This window comes from Polyergus mexicanus, unplaced genomic scaffold (genome assembly GCF_030449975.1).
Source record: "Polyergus mexicanus isolate NDT 795.1 unplaced genomic scaffold, iyPolMexi1.0 SCAF_13, whole genome shotgun sequence".
Taxonomy (NCBI): domain Eukaryota; kingdom Metazoa; phylum Arthropoda; class Insecta; order Hymenoptera; family Formicidae; genus Polyergus; species Polyergus mexicanus.
In genome coordinates, this window is record NW_027223333.1 from 5355564 (window position 1) to 5374074 (window position 18511).

Consider the following 18511-nt stretch of genomic DNA (forward strand, 5'->3'; position numbering starts at 1 on the left):
ACTCGAACGATCGACAGAGCTATGTGTGTACGCCATTCGCTAATTAAATACAACATTCCGCATCGATCGCAAGAAAGCGACGCCAAAGTACTTTTCAAGAAAGGCAGCGCGTCTTTTAAAGCTCACTGCTCGAATCGAGATATTGTTTCATTAATAACACGTTTTTATTTTTCTACGAATTTTAATTTTGAGTATTCGTATTTTTTTTTTTTTTTTTGTCTAAAAAAAATGAACGATCATGGGATAAAATTGTACAGTTTCGTACCTGCGCGTTTTACGTACAGCGTAAAATTTAAAAATAATTTAATTTAATTGATTTAGGAAAATAAAATATTATTTGCGATTGTGTATTAATCGTTTATTTATCAGCTACTTGTCGATCAATTTTACTTTTGTCGATGTCGATTTTATGATGCCTCAATACATTTTATAACATACAAAAACTAGGCTCATCTTATTTTCAAAATTCCAATCTAAATGATAGAATTCTAACATTTACCCAGAGAATTTTAAAGTTCTTCATATAAAATCAAACGAACTGAAATTAGCAATTATTTTTCGAATAATGGTGTTTTTTTTTTTTTCAGCGAGTCGGATATGGCGCCCAATGCGGAGGAAGAGCTGCTGGTCGTGAAACCATGGGGGCCGCAGCCGGAAAAGGTAGCGTATAAAGACATTAAATAAATTAACGTTGAAACGCGATTGCGTCGCGTGCCAATCAGCTGGCGTGTAAACTCGATACGGAAGCTTTATGACGTAACTTGAGACGCGACGTTAAACGATCACACGTTCCACGCGGCAATATATCGGCAGGATGTTTCTGATGGAAAAGACAGATAGTGGAACCGGCAAAACAGCCGATTCTCGTCTTTGCGCCGTATTACCGTGAGAACTCCATCGCCTCGACTTAGTTGACATACGCGCGCGAGAAAGAGAAAGAGTATATATACAGTATATTAATACACTGAGAGAAACGGCCTTCCGAGCTAAAGTAGCAAAGTCACTTCCCGCCTTGACCTTGTCGCTAACGGCATATACGCGCATACAAGTTGACGCGTTGCATAACATGTCATAAATATTCCTGTGTATACGCGTTTTCGATTACTTATATTAGGTGTACAACTTTGCTTCCGCCGTTTTTTTTCCCAAATTCGAGGCTTTATTGTAAAAAACTGATTATACATTTATGATTCAAAGTATTGTCCACTCCCAATGATCGTGCCAATTCTTTTTGACTTTGACTCGAGTCTTCGTTAAGTAATGCCTCCAATTCTGCATCTTCGAAAACCTTCTCTCTTCCACCGCTATGCCGGTCTTCGACGTGAAAATCACCGTTCTTGAAGCGTTGAAACCACTCACGACACGTTCTTTCACTAATAGCGGCTTCGCCATAAGTATTTCAGAGCATTCGATGAGCCTCGGCCGCAGATTTCTTCATATTGAAGCAGAAAATTAAAACCTCCCGCAAATGACGAGAATTTGGCTCGTAAACTGACATTTTCAATCGAGAATAACTTTATGACGCGGACACAAATCGACTAATGTTTCTATGGGGTTATGTTGACAGATGCCCAAGTTTATCGCATGACGTCTATGATCTATTTATTTCGACCGCTACTTACCGCTAAAGCCATCTATAGGAAAACGGCGGAAGCAAAGTGGTACACCTAATAGTATAAATTTATATAACAGGTAAAAAAAAAAAAAAAATCTGAATTTTTTTTTTTATGTATACCGTTGTTTATGTAATTAACGAAATCTGATCATACGCATCGAATGTTACAGTTTATAACAATTTCTGTTGATATTAATGCATACCGTAATAACGATGCAGTATAATTATCCACGATTCGATTAATTGGGAATAGATTAGTTGTATCAATTCAATATATCAGCATCGTTGCCCTGATATGTTTTCACTTTAACGTTTCAAATGGACGTGAAAGTTTTATGCCAGGATCAAAATTACTCGATTCGTCGAAGGAAAATGGAAATCGCTCGCGGATGATCTGGAAATTAGATCGACTGTGACGAGATATCGCCTGGTCATATGGAATGTTCCGTCGTAGCGAGAAAGTCAGCGAAGAACGCACGGCGATTTCACTCAAATTGCGGAAGGGATATAAAATTGACGATTCATCGAAAGCGTTGTTATAAAAAAAAAAAAAAAAAAAAAAAAAAAAAAAAAAAAAAATCAGTTTTAGGCGATGTGTGCGTATCAATTTCACATTTTCTTTCGCTCTGCGTTAAAAACTCGAAAATAGCAAGAGAATCAGCGCTTTTTCTTTCAATCTGTCGATTAATAACCGATATTTAAGATCGTAATTGTTGCAGAATCCCATCTTTTATCATTACAACACCTCGCAAAGACCAGACAAAGCGAAAACAACGAGCGCAATCGTCAAGGTTTCTAATATTAACAGCGATAAACACTAAAGAATAAAAATATACATTTTTATTGACATTAAGCTTCTTTTAATCCCCGTATATGTAAAAAATACGAATTTATATGAAATAAAGTGTTTTTTTTTTTTTTTTTTTTTTTTTTTTTTTTTTTTTTTTTAGAAAATACAATTAATATTTTACATACAAAATGTTTTTTTTTTTTTTCTCATAAAGAAGATATTTAGTTCTATTTGATAAATTCGTATTTTTTATGGCATGGATTAAAAGAGAATATTATTTATTAATATTAATAAAAATTGAATTGTTTTGTTTATGAATCAGTCTAGTTCAACTGATACTTTCACTTTATTACGATTAATTAATGATTATTGATAATCCTTACGCTGTATAATTAATTAATGAATAAATATATTCCTGAAATCTTCAAGCATCAGTTCTTGTCTAATCGTATTTAAAGATCTTTTCTTTTTTTTTCGCTAACTATACACGTAGACTTAAAAGTAAAACTCATCTGCGACTTTTTAGTTTCTCAATTTCTGAACTAATGCCTGTCTGAAAATTTCATTCGCGCGAATAAAAATTTAAGAATAATATTCGAAAATATAAAAACTCTTGCACATACATAATTTACTTAATTAAAATTTTGTCTAATGTGTTCTCCGTTTCTCCCCTCCCTCCCTCCCTCCCTCCCGCCCCCCCCCTTCCCGTAGTGATTCCTTGTTACAAATTTCCAAGACATCGAATCGACTAATCACTATGCTGTTTGATAAATAAAGAAGAACTGTACATAGTTCGGGAATGGGAACAAATCCGAATGTAATTTGCTCATTTGAATAATTCATTCTGCTTCGGCGTGTGCGTCTAACTAAAAATAGCGGATTTCTTTATAATTTATACATTCTGCATAAACCGTAAGCATGAAAGTAAATCGAATTTTACGTAATTTGTTCGCGTGGAGTACAATGGCGGGTATTAGCGAAAAAATATCGCTGATGAGATTCGTTTCGGTGCTGTGCGGTATTCATGATGAATGGGATAAAGACATGGTGTATTTTTTAATGTCAAAGCCGAGGAATAAGTTTACGCATTTATGGCACTTATACAGGGTGGGGTATTTATATTGAGATACCTAAATATCTAAAAAATAAAACAAGATAGAAAGAAATGTTTTAGACAAAAAAGTTGTTCGGTCCTATGGGAGTCATAAGATGGCGCCATTAGTTTGATCTTGGGTGGAAGCGCTTGAGAGATTTCAATGTCAATCTCGTTTTTTTAAATGGAAACACTCGGATTTTTTTACATAAATCGATTCCTCGCAATATTCTGCATAAAAAGTTATAGAGGTACGATGGCCAAAAGTTTAATAGTTTACGAGATATTTTATACTTTATTTTATTACTTTACTTCGACATAATTTTACATAAACTATGAAATATCTCATAAAATTATTTATTTCGCAATAATGTTACCTTAATATTTTAAGCTCAAAAAATGAAAGACATAAATTGGTGGAAAGAAAATAAAACAAGATTGACATTGAAATCTTCGAAGCGCCTCTACCCAAGATCAAACTGGCATCATCCTATGACCCCCCCTAGAACCGAACAACTTTTGTCTGAAACATTTCTTTCTATCTTGTTTTATTTTTTAGATATTTAGGTATCTCAATATAAATGCTCCACTATATATATATATATATATACAGGGTGTCCCATTTTAATCTCCTCAGGTAAATATCTCAAAAACCAAGCCCGGAAGAGAAAAACGTTTCAGACAAAAGTTGTTTGGTTTCGAGGGGGCCATAAGATGGTACCATTGGTTTGACCTTGGAAAATCATTTGAAGGTCATGTGAAGGTCAACTTTAAAATCTTAAATGGAAACCCCCATTTTTTATTTAGTATTCTTGTAGTTGACATCGAGAGCTTTCCAAGACACTATAATAAAATATTTTTTCATTAAGTACTTTTTGAGTTATTTTATATTTTAATCTGACATATTTTGATATAAAAAATAAAATATTTCGTAAAATATTCAGTTTTCGATAATTTTACCGTAATACTTCTATGTACAGAATAATAAGACAAATTAATTAGTGCCAAAAAAAACAAATAATTGTTTAAAAAAATACATTGTAAATAATTTTCTTAAAAATAATTTTTTTTTTATACTAATTGATTTGTCTCATTATTCTGTACATAGAAGTATTACGGTAAGATTATCAAAAACTAAATATTTTACGAGATATTTAATTTTTTATATCAAAATATGTCAGAATAAAATATAAAATAACTCAAAAAGTACTTAATAAGAAAATACTTTATTACAGTGTTTTGGAAAGCTCTCGATGTCAGTTACAAGAATACTAAATAAAAAATGGGGGTTTCCATTTAAGATTTTAAAGTTGACCTTCACATGACCTTTAAATGATTTTCCAAGGTCAAATCATTGTCACCATCTTATGGCCCCCTCGAAACCAAACAACTTTTGTCTGAAACATTTTCCTCTTCCGGGCTTGGTTTTTGAGATATTTGCCTGAGGAGATTAAAATGGGACACCCTGTATATATATATATATATATATATATGTATATATAAATCCTGCAATATTAATACAAATCAACACACAGCATTAGTACATGTTAAAAATGTATCACATTTTTATAAATATATATTTGTGTTTTTAATTATATTTACTATATGTAAAATTTTTTTAAGCGATAACTATATTAATCACAAATTTCTTTAATATTTAATATAAATCACATGTATTAATATCAGAGATAGTCATAGTTATGAACAGAAAGAATTGCTTTTGTTACACTTTATTAACTTTCACAAGTCTACATCCTGTTAAAAAACGGGACGAAAGAAAGGACAAGTTAATGATAGCGTGACGTCATGTACATCACTATTTTAAGCTCACTCATTTTAAATTCACATATTAAACTTAATCCAATTCATCTCGGAATTCAACGATTCTGTGTGATATGTATCTTTTTCCTTTTTTTAATTTATAAATCAACCCTGCATATAAAAATGAAATTCCTTGAAAATATTTTTTTTTTTTTTTTTACTCAATGTCTTTATTATTTTAAAAAATGATCTAATTAATTATGATTGTCTTTCTATTTCGATCGCGCCGCTTGAATATATTAGATAAAAGAGGATTGTTGCTACATCAAATAAAAGTCTATTTCACTAAGCCTGTTTCAGCAATGGTGAAATATATTCGTCTCTAATATATAACTACTAATTAAACCAATCATGATGATACTATTAAAAAATCGATTAAAGAAGAAAAGATGAAAATTTTAAAACATCAATAAAAGAAATTTTTCCGATTAGACTTGAAAATACGTATATTTTTATTTTACAAATAAAAAATTGTACGTATTTTTTAAATTTTATTTAAGACAAATAATTACTAAATTTATTACTAGAATAATAATTTTATTTTTCATATTCTTTTATCAAATAACGTAAGTGCAACAAGAATAATAAAATCTCTGTCAAATTACGCAAATGAATACAATGTAATTAAACGTATCATTAAAATCATACAGGTATAATAAATGAATTTATTATACTCACTATAGGTGTTACAACGATATGCTATCAGCCTATCAGATCCATTGATCGACGACGAATTTATCTGGATGTCACGTGCGGGCTTAATTTCACGAAAGTGTGTCATATATATTCACAATATTTCGCCGACTACCGACGCGATATACTGTATCCACGCATAAATATAACGATCATCCGACACTTTCTCGACACTTGCAACACGTTTATTTACGAACGATATTTATTCTCGGTAACTTATTAATTTTGCAATCAAAATTCAATTTTATTAACATTTAATAATTACGAGAGCGGGATTTCGCATTTAACGGAACTATACTTCCCGATTCTTTTTTTTTTTTTTTCCGGCACCTTCGATGCTAATTTTTCCGATGTTCCCGCCAATTCTCTTGGCATTCCCGCCATTTTTCTCTCGACGTTCCCGATGCTATTGTCGGCACTCCCGATATTATACGCACGTAATTGCAGACAATATACGCGAAATAATGTATCTACGTATAATACGACGATCATCCGATACTTCTTTTACACTTCTGATGCTCGATCGCGATTATATCCGCGGATATTATCAAATCTATCGAGCTTCGATCTCATAACGACGCCACGATCCGATGTCGACTAGTTGACTACGAGCATGTACTACGCGAATCAAATATATTTGTCACGAATTGAATTTGGCGCTAATTTCTATTAAACGCGACATTAAGATCCATAGATTATGCATTAACGATTGAGATTGACATAACCAAAGAGAAAAAGTGAAGATCCTTGCTTGGACTTGATTGGTCAAATTCCCTACATCTTAAACTTTAATAAATAGAGTGCTTTCTATTAAGAGAAAAGTACGCGTAGGTTATACGATTGATTCTATCGAATAAAAAAAAAACTTTCAGAGCTTTAGAAATTCTCTATTCTATGATTAATCGTGTGAGGTAATGTTTATTTATATTGTGTCCCTGTTTTAAGAAATATCCCATACAGCACTAAAGCTTGCAACAACATTGCTGCAATATTGCAATATTGCATATTGTAGTTTAATGTTGCACAAATATTACAAAGACATTATTTTACAATATAACTTTAGTAATGTTACAGTGACATTCCAAAAATATTCCAAAGAAAGTATTCGATAATCGCTAGTTCATTCGTTTACCGCTATGCGACGCATTTTGCGCTATCTATTCCGTATTTAATTTTTAGTCACGCTGATTATATAAAGTTTATAAAGAGCGACTAATAAGATTAAAGATGTAATAACTATTTTTATTAGCTTAAATTGTATGATATAACCCCAACACAGGGGACTCAGACATTGGACTAAGAATTCTTTTAATAGTTTCCATTCTTATATAATATAAAATCAAAAATTTGATAATAATTTTTTAACATGCAAGATACTTCAGATTTTAATAAATAAATTTTGAGATTATATGAAGACAAGAGAGATATGAAAAAACTTGTATGCGTAAATCCACCACAATCTTTTTGCATATCTGAATATTTCGGATACAGAGATTGTGAATTTACAAAATTGCAAATTGAGTTTTTTCTTATTTCTCTTAGATATTCTTTGTCACTGAAGGAAGTCGAATGTGTACCGAAAAATTTACAATTTATAATTTCGTTATTATTATAATACAAATAATCTATATACACACTAAATCCTGATTCTTATATGCCTAATTTCTTATTATTTTTTTCATATGTTAAAGATATTATGTCGATAAATATACATAATGCATTATTGCATATATATTATATTGCTATGTTGCTGCAATATTATATTGCAATATTTCTGTAGGCGGACATTTTACTGTTGCTGCAATATCATAACAACGTTGCAGCAACATTTCGTAATGTTTCTGCAATGTGTTGCAATCTTGCAGAAAAATGTTGCTGCAATGTTGTTGCAATCTTGCGGTGCTGTATGGGATGTATCTAGGTATATATAATATGCGAAAAATATCATATATAATAATTTTTATCATTAATTATTAATAAACGAATTGAAGGTTATTGATAAGGTAATTGATAAGGTTATTGATAAGGTAATAGTTTTGTTACTCTTAATAATATAAATTACGTGAGAGAAAGAGAGAAAGAGAGTGTGCATGTATATCGCTATATGCATATATCGATGCGTAACTCGTTTATATATGACACGAATAAGCTTGCGAACTAATCCTCCTGATAGTCGAAATGATATTAAACGAGAAACAGTTTCTCTCTCTCTCTCTCTCTCTCTCTCTCTCTCTCTCTCTCTCTCTCTCTATGTCTCCCGAAGATACCGTGCGCGAGCGCGATGGGGAAGGGCGGTAGAAGGGGAAGAGTGAGCTCGGCGCTCGGCCTCGGCCGCTTTGTTTATGTTTATATACACACGGCACGACGAGTACGACGTACGACTGATCCATTTAGGCCGGTTCTACAATAAGTCGTATGTCGTTAGCCGTAAGCAAATTGACCAATCACAGTTCATTTTTTTGGGAATTATCGACTGTGATTGGTCAATTTCCTTACGATTAACGACTTATTGTAGAACCGGTCTTAGGAATGCGACATCACGTGATACGAAAACAGCAAGTCGATATATCATATATCATTCCAACTTTTACGGCGATTAGTCCGTAAAATTCTTTCGTGAGTGCTTTATTCGAACGCGTTACACATACGCAAACTTTCTCTCTCTCTCTCTCTCTCTCTCTCTCTTTCTTTGTGTCTGTCAGCTATTGTTTCTCTATCTTTCTTTTATTACCACAACGATATCGAGATTCTCTCTCGTACAATACGAATTAAATAAGGCTATCATATATATATATATTAATCTTTATTATTAATTATTAACCAAACACGTTGTAACATCTATTTGATAATGAATTTATTACTCTTAATAGTAATATAAATCACTTGCAAAAGAGAGAGAGAGAGAGAGAGAGAGAGAGAAAGAGAAAGAGATTAAGATTGTAACTGATCATATTATTCGTAGGAACGTTTAAGACCACCTACGTACAACGCTGAAGATTACGCAATCGCACTGAGACGATGGGGAAGACGCCCATTAGGAACAGTTCAAGATTCTCAAGGTACCTTGCCATCGACAACCAGTTCGAGTTCCGGTTACGCATCCGGAAGTGGCGAAATGACCTTGAGACAATTCACATCAGTCAGCGAGCTGTTGAATAAACTCAGAGCCGATCTCAGACTTGCTTTTCCCAGGTCAGTGCTTATGAAATTATTTATTCATCGTTAACAAATAATACAGATTAACGAAAAAAACATTTATTCTATATATATATATATATATTTTTTTTTTTTGCAATATTATTACTATCGTATCGATTATATTATCAGTTACGGAACATTTTGTATATCGCATTGTTGACTATAAAATTATTACACAGAAGAATTTTGCAGAATAAATTCATGTTATAAATATAACTATAAATATAATCACTTCGACATTTGAAATGATTATACAATACTTATAGTTATATTTATAACATGAATTATTTCATTCTCAAAGAATAGTGAATTTTCTGAGGATATACACACGAGAAACGCATGCGGAAGAGAACTGAGTATGAATTATTTACGAATATATTAAAATATACATTCGCTGTTCGTGCTCTCTAGGTGGAACTAATGATGAAAGGATATAAAATATTCATTTTATAAGAAGACCCAAAGTATATATAAACAGAAACGAGATAAGTGTTTAAGAAAACCCAGACCCATACAGCACCGCAAGATTGCAATAACATTGCAGCAACATTTTTCTGCAAGATCGCAACATTGCAGAAACATTGCAAAATGTTGCTGCAACGTTGTTATGATATTGCAGCAACAGTAAAATGTCTGCCTACAGAAATATTGCAATATAATATTGCAGCAACATAGCAATATAATATATATGCAATAATGCTTTATGTATATTTATCGATATAATATCCTTAACATATGAAAAATATCATAAGAAATTAGGCCTATAAGAGTCAAGATCTAGCGTGTATATATTAGATTTTCTGTATTATAATAATAACGAAATTATAAAATGTAAATTTTTCAGTACACATTCGATTTCCTTCAGTGACAGAGAATATCAAAGAGAAATAAGAAAAAACTCAATTTGCAATTGTGTAAATTCACAATTTCTTTGTATCCGAAATATTCAGATATCCGGATGCAAAAAGAGTGTGGTGAATTTACGTATACGAGTTTTTTCACATTTCTCTTGTCTTTATATAATCTCAAAATTTATTTATTAAAATCTGAAGTATCTTGCATATTAGAAAATTATTATCAAATTTTTGATTTTATATAAGAATGGAAACTATTAAAAGAATTCTTAGTCCAATGTCTATATTGGAGTCATATCATACGACTTAAATTAACAAAAATAGTTATTGTATCTTTTTAATCTTACTAGCCGCTTTTTGTAAATTTTATATAATCATCATGACTAAAAATTAAATGCGGAATAGATAGCGCAACATGAACGAATGAACTAGCGATTATTGAATACTTTTTTTGTAATATTTTCGGAATGTTGCTGTAACATTGCTAAAGTTATATTGTAAAATAATGTCCTTGCAATATTTCTGCAACATTAAACTGCAATATGCAATATTACAATGTTGCAGCAATGTTGTATCAAGCTTCAGTGTTGTATGGGGAGTGTGTATAATCCAAATTTCCATTATTCGTGTTTGCGTGATACAACAATTTCTAAATTCGAATTTTATTAGGGATGGTATATAACACGCAAGGATCGTCCATTTGAGTAGATAAGAAAGAGATAAAATGGATGCAGACTACAATTACATTTTATACTTTTTCACGTGCGAAAAAATAAGCCGATGCACGGAAACAATGTTTTAGCATGATGCTCATTAAAATTCTTTTTTTTTTTCAGTAGTTAGAATTTTATTTGTAACGAAAAATTCTCAATGCTAAAAAAAAAAAAAGAGTGAGTGAAAATAGATATTAACTGCAAATAATAATTCGGATTTTGCATATATATACACTTGAAAGTAGCAAGTTAGACGTCTTAAAAAATAATTATAATTTAAAAAACTCTAAAACAGATTTTATAGATTTGCGAAAATTACGCCGAAGGTATAATCGAACGCGCGTCTGTTAAATTCGAAGATGATTAAAAATCACGCATTATCGTTAGATGTTTCCTTCCAATGCTTCACATCGCTAGACAGAAGATCGATGATGTTAGTCTCACGCCAAAGCGCTCGAGGCACATTTATCTATATCGATTAATATTGCCTACGATCATAATTACAAGATAGCTAATTATTAATTGATTATAATAATGATTGAATCGGGATAGAAATTTTTGATCTAAATAAAGCTTAATAATCGTAATTTTAACGAATAAAGTGACATTTAATCTTTCAAATTTATTTTCTCTTTCCGTATCTTACGCAGTCTTAATATATATGTTTTATGAGCATTAATACGAAGCGGTTTTTCTCTAATTCAATTTGAAGATCGAGAATCGTGTATCGAGAAATAATTTTAATTATTCCATAAAAAAAAAAAAAAAAAAAAAATGAAAATAAAATCATAAAAATAAATTTTTATAAAATATTGTATAATTTATTTTATAATATACAATATCATACAAAGTACTTATTCTTCTGCTAAAATATTTGCTACATTTTTCACATAACATTAAATACAAATATATATTTTTTTATATATCAATTAGTTCATCTTATTATACTTTATGTAAAAATATTAAAGTAATCATCGGAAAATTTTACAAGAATACTTTACAAGATATTACATATTTCATCATATATTAAAATAAATTCTAAAATATTTTGTAAAAAAAAATATAAGATCTTTTAAAAAAGCAAAGATAACTTTAAAATATTTTAAAAGCGCCTCATCTGGAATGAAATTGTGTTAATCATAGAATGTCCTTTTCGTAACCAAGTATAACTTTTATTTGATATGATTTTTCATAAAACTCGTATTTTAAAATTTATTAAGGACGATAGTTTGCGATGATTCTCGCCTTGCATACCGTATATAGAATATTGCATCTCGATAATTCGACATGTTTAACCGTGCGATAATAACAATTTGTAATTCGCGACAATTCTGAAATTAAAATTACGGTATATCCTCCCGTTCCTCGATTAGAAACGATTTACATGGCATGTATGATCAACGTTTCGTTTAAAAGAGAAAGAGAGAAAGAAAAGGGGGAAAGGAGAGAAAAAAACGCGGATCCGTTAGCTTAGCAGATGATTAAAGACGACGCTTAATATTAATTTTTTTATAAAGTCCGTCTCGTTGATACATCATGTTTGGAAAAAAGAAAAAAAAAGAACACGAATGTTGATGGCTCTATCCTCACGCACACATTCGCACGCGCGCGTCATGTGGCAGACAAGAATGTCCTAGATAGATGAGCTATAATATGCCGGCTCTTTAAGATGTTGGCGGATAAGCAGTAAGTAGCGGCTTCGGATAATCGAATGCCGATATTACGGCTAACTGTATAGTGATGCACCATTGCAAATCGATCTGACCAAGCATCTGCTATCTTTTCCGACGAAACACCTGAAACGACAGGTGTATCATTTACCCGAAACCCTATTAGAATGTATTTTCATGGATTCGCTGAGATCATATAGAACGGGCTTTTAGTAATATAAATAATTAACATTCTCTTTCTAAGGTTGTGCTCGACAAATACATGAAAAAGATGGAATTTTTCTTTCTTTATTTCCTTCATTTTTATTCTTTTTTACATTAATTAATTAAGAGATAATCTCTGTGAAAATTAATTAAAGGTTCGATCTGTTTTGGACGTAAAGATCCTTTGTTAATGTTTTACATATTGCCACCTTCGTATTTTATATTCGTATTTCCTTTTCTTTTATTATCTCTTGCATAGAAGATATATCGCGTACTGATATTTTCTTTATCAATTTTAATAAAAACGAATTGGTAGAATCAGAGAAATAAATTTGTGTTTAATAGCTTTTTCTTCTTCACAGACTTTATTATATTGTATAAAGCAGGGTTGGGAAAGTTACTTTATAAAAGTAACTCGTTACCGTTACCGTTATTTTTTCTAAAAAGTAACTCGTTACCGTTACTCGTTACCAATTTTAAAAAATTACTCGTTACCGTTACAGTTACTAAAAAGTAACGAGTCGTTACAATTTCCGTTACTTTTTTACAATACAAACTAATAAATTATTTTGCATAAGAAAAACTTTTAAAAAATCGTAAGCAAGATTTCATTCAAGGTTTATTACAAAATAAATGATTAAATTTTATCGAAATTCTTTATTAATTTTTAATAAAATTTGTTGCTCCATAGTATCATCATTTAAATGCCCTCTTTGTGGTGTTAATACAGAGCCACCGATGCTAAACATTCTTTCTACAGATGCACTGCTTGGTAAAGCTGTATTATATTTAATAAAAAGTTTTTTAAATTTTGGATAGTCGTTTAACATTTCTATATTACAATTATTTGATTTTAAAAACCGTTGCGATTCTTCTTGTTCAGATTCATTTTGCACCGTTTTTTGCTCAAAAATGAAAAAATCATCGTGATCGTCAGATTTTCCAGCTTTTGAAGAATTTTCAGTCGATCGGATTCCCAATAAATCCTCCAAGTAATTTTCAGCACGTTTTCTTTTTTCTCCGGTTAACCAGTTTAACTTAAATTTTGGATGTAAACATGCTGCTATTATTAATTCTTTTGTTTCAAATATTGTAAGAAATCTAAAATCAAATATAGTAAATTAAGCGACATTGTTTGTTTTATTGAAATTAATACTTTTGAATCAATAGTTTAAAATAAAATAATATTTTTCAATTAAATCCTTATTTAAAATTAAATAACATATGTATTAATCAAATTAATAAGTTACCTTTTATTTAAATCTTGCTGAATAGCTTCAACTAATGAATGGCAATCTATAAGGTCAGATTTATTGAGATTTTCTAATTTTCGTTGCAAGGTACTTAGAACTGGTAGTAAATGAGATTACAACATAATAAGAATGCTAATTGGTCGATTTGCTTACGGCTTTACGGTTAAGATAAAAATTTTATCACGCACAATAGCAAGAATAATATCTTAAATAAATCAAAAAATTTGAAAAAAGTAACGATAAAAGTAACTGTTAAATTCGTTACTCGTTATCGAAAAATGTAACGAAGTTACTTTTTCCGTTACAAATAAAATTTGTAACGCCATTACCGTTACAGTTACCGAAAAAAAGTAACTGTAACGGTAATGGCGTTACAAATTTTATTTGTAACGGAAAAAGTAACTTCGTTACATTTTTCGGTAACGAGTAACGAATTTAACAGTTACTTTTATCGTTACTTTTTTCAAATTTTTTGATTTATTTAAGATATTATTCTTGCTATTGTGCGTGATAAAATTTTTATCTTAACCGTAAAGCCGTAAGCAAATCGACCAATTAGCATCTTATTATGTTGTAAAAATGCTTGAATGTGATTGATCAACTTATGGCTCTTGCAGACCAGTGCGATGACGCGACGCGCGATATCCAATGAGAGCTTTATCTTTTCGGAAAAGCAGAGCTCTCATTTACTACCAGTTCTAAGTACCTTGCAACGAAAATTAGAAAATCTCAATAAATCTGACCTTATAGATTGCCATTCATTAGTTGAAGCTATTCAGCAAGGTTTAAATAAAAGGTAACTTATTCATTTGATTAATACATATGTTATTTAATTTTAAATAAGGATTTAATTGAAAAATATTATTTTATTTTAAACTATTGATTCAAAAGTATTAATTTCAATAAAACAAACAATGTCGCTTAATTTACTATATTTGATTTTAGATTTCTTACAATATTTGAAACAAAAGAATTAATAATAGCAGCATGTTTACATCCAAAATTTAAGTTAAACTGGTTAACCGGAGAAAAAAGAAAACGTGCTGAAAATTACTTGGAGGATTTATTGGGAATCCGATCGACTGAAAATTCTTCAAAAGCTGGAAAATCTGACGATCACGATGATTTTTTCATTTTTGAGCAAAAAACGGTGCAAAATGAATCTGAACAAGAAGAATTGCAACGGTTTTTAAAATCAAATAATTGTAATATAGAAATGTTAAACGACTATCCAAAACTTAAAAAACTTTTTATTAAATATAATACAGCTCTACCAAGCAGTGCATCTGTAGAAAGAATGTTTAGCATCGGTGGCTCTGTATTAACACCACAAAGAGGGCATTTAAATGATGATACTATGGAGCAACAAATTTTATTAAAAATTAATAAAGAATTTCGATAAAATTTAATCATTTATTTTGTAATAAACCTTGAATGAAATTTTGCTTACAATTTTTTAAAAGTTTTTCTTATGCAAAATAATTTATTAGTTTGTATTGTAAAAAAGTAACGGAAATTGTAACGACTCGTTACTTTTTAGTAACTGTAACGGTAACGAGTTACCTTTTAAAATTGGTAACGAGTAACGGTAACGAGTTACTTTTTAGAAAAAATAACGGTAACGGTAACGAGTTACTTTTATAAAGTAACTTTCCCAACCCTGATTATAAGATATCGTAATATCTTTAAATTTATATAATTATTATGTTAAAAATTTTCGGAACAAATTATTGGTTGAGATTGAGAATACAATTTGGCAATAAAACATTTCTTATCTCTGCAATAAAATCGGCAAAAACCTATAATATTTTGAACTTGAAAAATTATTTAAGATTCTTGAGGAATAGTTTCAGATGACATAGAGATAATACACATTTGTATCGTAAATATTGAATTTATGCGAGAAGCATATTATCGTTTGTGTTAAAATTTTGCTCCTACTTTCAATCTCAATTATTTTACGTTTATGAATTCTGGAGGATTTCTAAACGACATTTCTAGAGGATGTCGATAAATATAATTTATGTATTATATTGAATATTGAGAACGAAAATGGGTGAAAAATTTTGACTCGGACGGTTATCAACATTCATGTTTATCGTATACTGATGTCCAGTAACCAATATCGCAGCTTCTCCAACTATTCTCCATTCTTATTTTTTTAATAATATACAGTACTATTTCATCAAATTTATTACTACCACACACTAATGATATTTTACTTGTTTCGTTCTCATCGCGTGTGTGTTTACCTTCATTAAACGTTCGCAGTTTTTTGTTTTTTTTTTAACATAAGAAAATTAAAAAATACGATTATTTTCTCGGCAGAGAAAAGAAATAAAATCTATATTTATATAAACTGAAATATTACAAAACATGCGCTATTTCCTTACATTACATATTATTTAATGAGCGTCACAACCCATACAGCACTGAAGCTTGCAACAACATTGCTGCAACATTGCAATATTGCATATTGCAGTTTAATGTTGCAGAAATATTGCAAGGACATTATTTTACAATATAACTTTAGCAATGTTATTCCGAAAATATTACAAAAAAAGTATTCAATAATCGCTAGTTCATTCGTTTACCACTATGCGGCGCATGTTGCGCTATCTATTCCGCATTTAATTTTTAATCGTGATATAAAGTTTACAAAGAGCGGCTAGTAAGATTAAAAAGATATAATAACTATTTTTGTTAATTTAAGTCGTACGATATGACCCCAATACAGGGGCTCAGACATTGGACTAAGAATTCTTTTAATAGTTTCCATTCTTATATAAAATCAAAAATTTGATAATTTTCTAATATGCAAAAAGATACTTCAGATTTTAATAAATAAATTTTGAGATTATATAAAGACAAGAGAGATGTGAAAAAACTCGTATGCGTAAATTCACCACAATCTTTTTGCATCCGGATATCTGAATATTTCGGATACAAAGAAATTGTGAATTCACACAATTGCAAATTGAGTTTTTTCTTATTTCTCTTAGATATTCTCTGTCACTGAAGAAAGTCGAATGTGTACCGAAAAATTTACATTTTATAATTTCGTTATTATTATAATACAGAAAAACTATATACACGCTAGATCCTGACTCTTATAGGCCTAATTTCTTATTATTTTTTTCATATGTTAAGGATATTATGTCGATAAATATACATAAAGCATTATTGCATATATATTATATTGCTATGTTGTGCTGCAATATTATATTGCAATATTTCTGTAGGCGGACATTTTACTGTTGCTGCAATATCATAACAACGTTGCAGCAACATTTCGCAATGTTTTTGCAATATTGCAATCTTGCAGAAAAATGTTGCTGCAATGTTATTGCAATCTTGCGGTGCTGTGTGGGAATTAGAAAAGGAAATGTGTGCTGATGTATGAAAATATAATTATATATTAATGCGTATAAATAAATGTCATTTAATCTACGAATGTAGAATGTTTTTCTTGTTTTAAAATAAATCAAATGTAAAATCTCTATCTAATGAATAAAATAATGAATAGAATTATTCATGGTTAAAATTCTAAGCTGTCAAAAAATTCTACAATGACAGATGTTCAACATTATTGTTACAAACTTAAAAAAAGTATATTAAAATCGTTTCCCCCCCCCCCCCCAAAAGTATATTCCCTTTCTAAAAAAGGCGTGAAACCTCGAACTCGAATATATCGAAGAGTCGAAGGGCTGTCTCGCTTGTGCGACGCGACTTGCTTTATTCGTGATATTTGCAACTGTCAAATCATGCGAATTTTGACAGTTTGACAATTCGTGAAAGAAAAAGTTAAAGTTAGGAAAAAAAAAGTTAAAAAAATTGGAAAATATCCATAAATAAAAGCGCGCGCCTGTGTTCTAGTAAACGAATAAAATCGATTACTCACGAAGCCAGTGAAAGAACCAAAAGCATCGAAAAAAAAATAAAGCAACAATGAACAATGAACTTTGATAATTTCAAGTAATCGATTTTACATACATGCCTTTTTAAGAGTCGAAAAATGAGTATCGAAAAAGCGTACATGTTTCGTTGCGACAATCGTCGCATTTCGACATTTCTCTCTCTCTCTCTCTCTCTCTCTCTCTCTCCTTACTGTCACTCTCATCGTTCTCAAAGCTTTTATTTTCTTCGTATTCAAATGCGGTCGCCGAGCACTTTTACGACCGTAGACAGGACAGGTTACAAAGGCGGATTCCCCCTCGTCCGTATTTCGTGCACGTATCGCGCCGTGTATTGCAATATATCGCGCATTATGCATAATACACGCCGGTAACATAATGTACCCATTGTTAAAGGGGAAGAATCGTTCCGTCCCTCTCCCCCCATTCACCTACCTTTGTCGCTAGAGACGTCGGAGACGTCGACCACAGCGGTTCTGTATACGCCCAAGCGCATACAGGCGTTTAATACTCATTTGCATGTTCCCGAGATGCATTCGAGAGGATTCACTGCGCTGTTTATACAATTCCCGTCCATAAACAACGCTCATTTTGAGCAGCATTTTTTTCGAAAAATTATGCGTCATAAAACCCCGAGTGTTGTAAGGTATCGTTACATCGCGCGTTTAAATCATATAGGTGTGTTGACTTGGA

At 30.8% G+C, this 18511-nt stretch overlaps 2 protein-coding genes across 5 annotated transcripts in view; one reads left to right on the top strand and one right to left on the bottom strand.

Moving 5' to 3' along the window:
- Sce (E3 ubiquitin-protein ligase Sce) overlaps positions 1-6609 on the bottom strand; it is a 50536-nt gene extending 43927 nt beyond the window's left edge. The window contains exon 1 of the mRNA XM_070306625.1: positions 5998-6609. The gene's annotated coding sequence lies outside the window, so the exon portion shown is untranslated. The remainder of the gene's footprint in view (positions 1-5997) is intronic.
- Positions 1-18511, top strand: part of Mwh (multiple wing hairs) — a 57095-nt gene that overhangs the window by 28881 nt on the left and 9703 nt on the right. For 2 of the 4 annotated variants that reach the window (XM_070306617.1, XM_070306619.1), the window contains exons 2-3: positions 588-660; positions 8975-9204. In XM_070306617.1, coding sequence (XP_070162718.1) covers positions 588-660; positions 8975-9204 — 303 coding nt within the window. Of the gene's footprint in view, positions 1-587; positions 661-8400; positions 8629-8974; positions 9205-18511 lie in introns of those variants that run through there. The other 2 variants (XM_070306620.1, XM_070306618.1) reach the window with 2 other exon arrangements.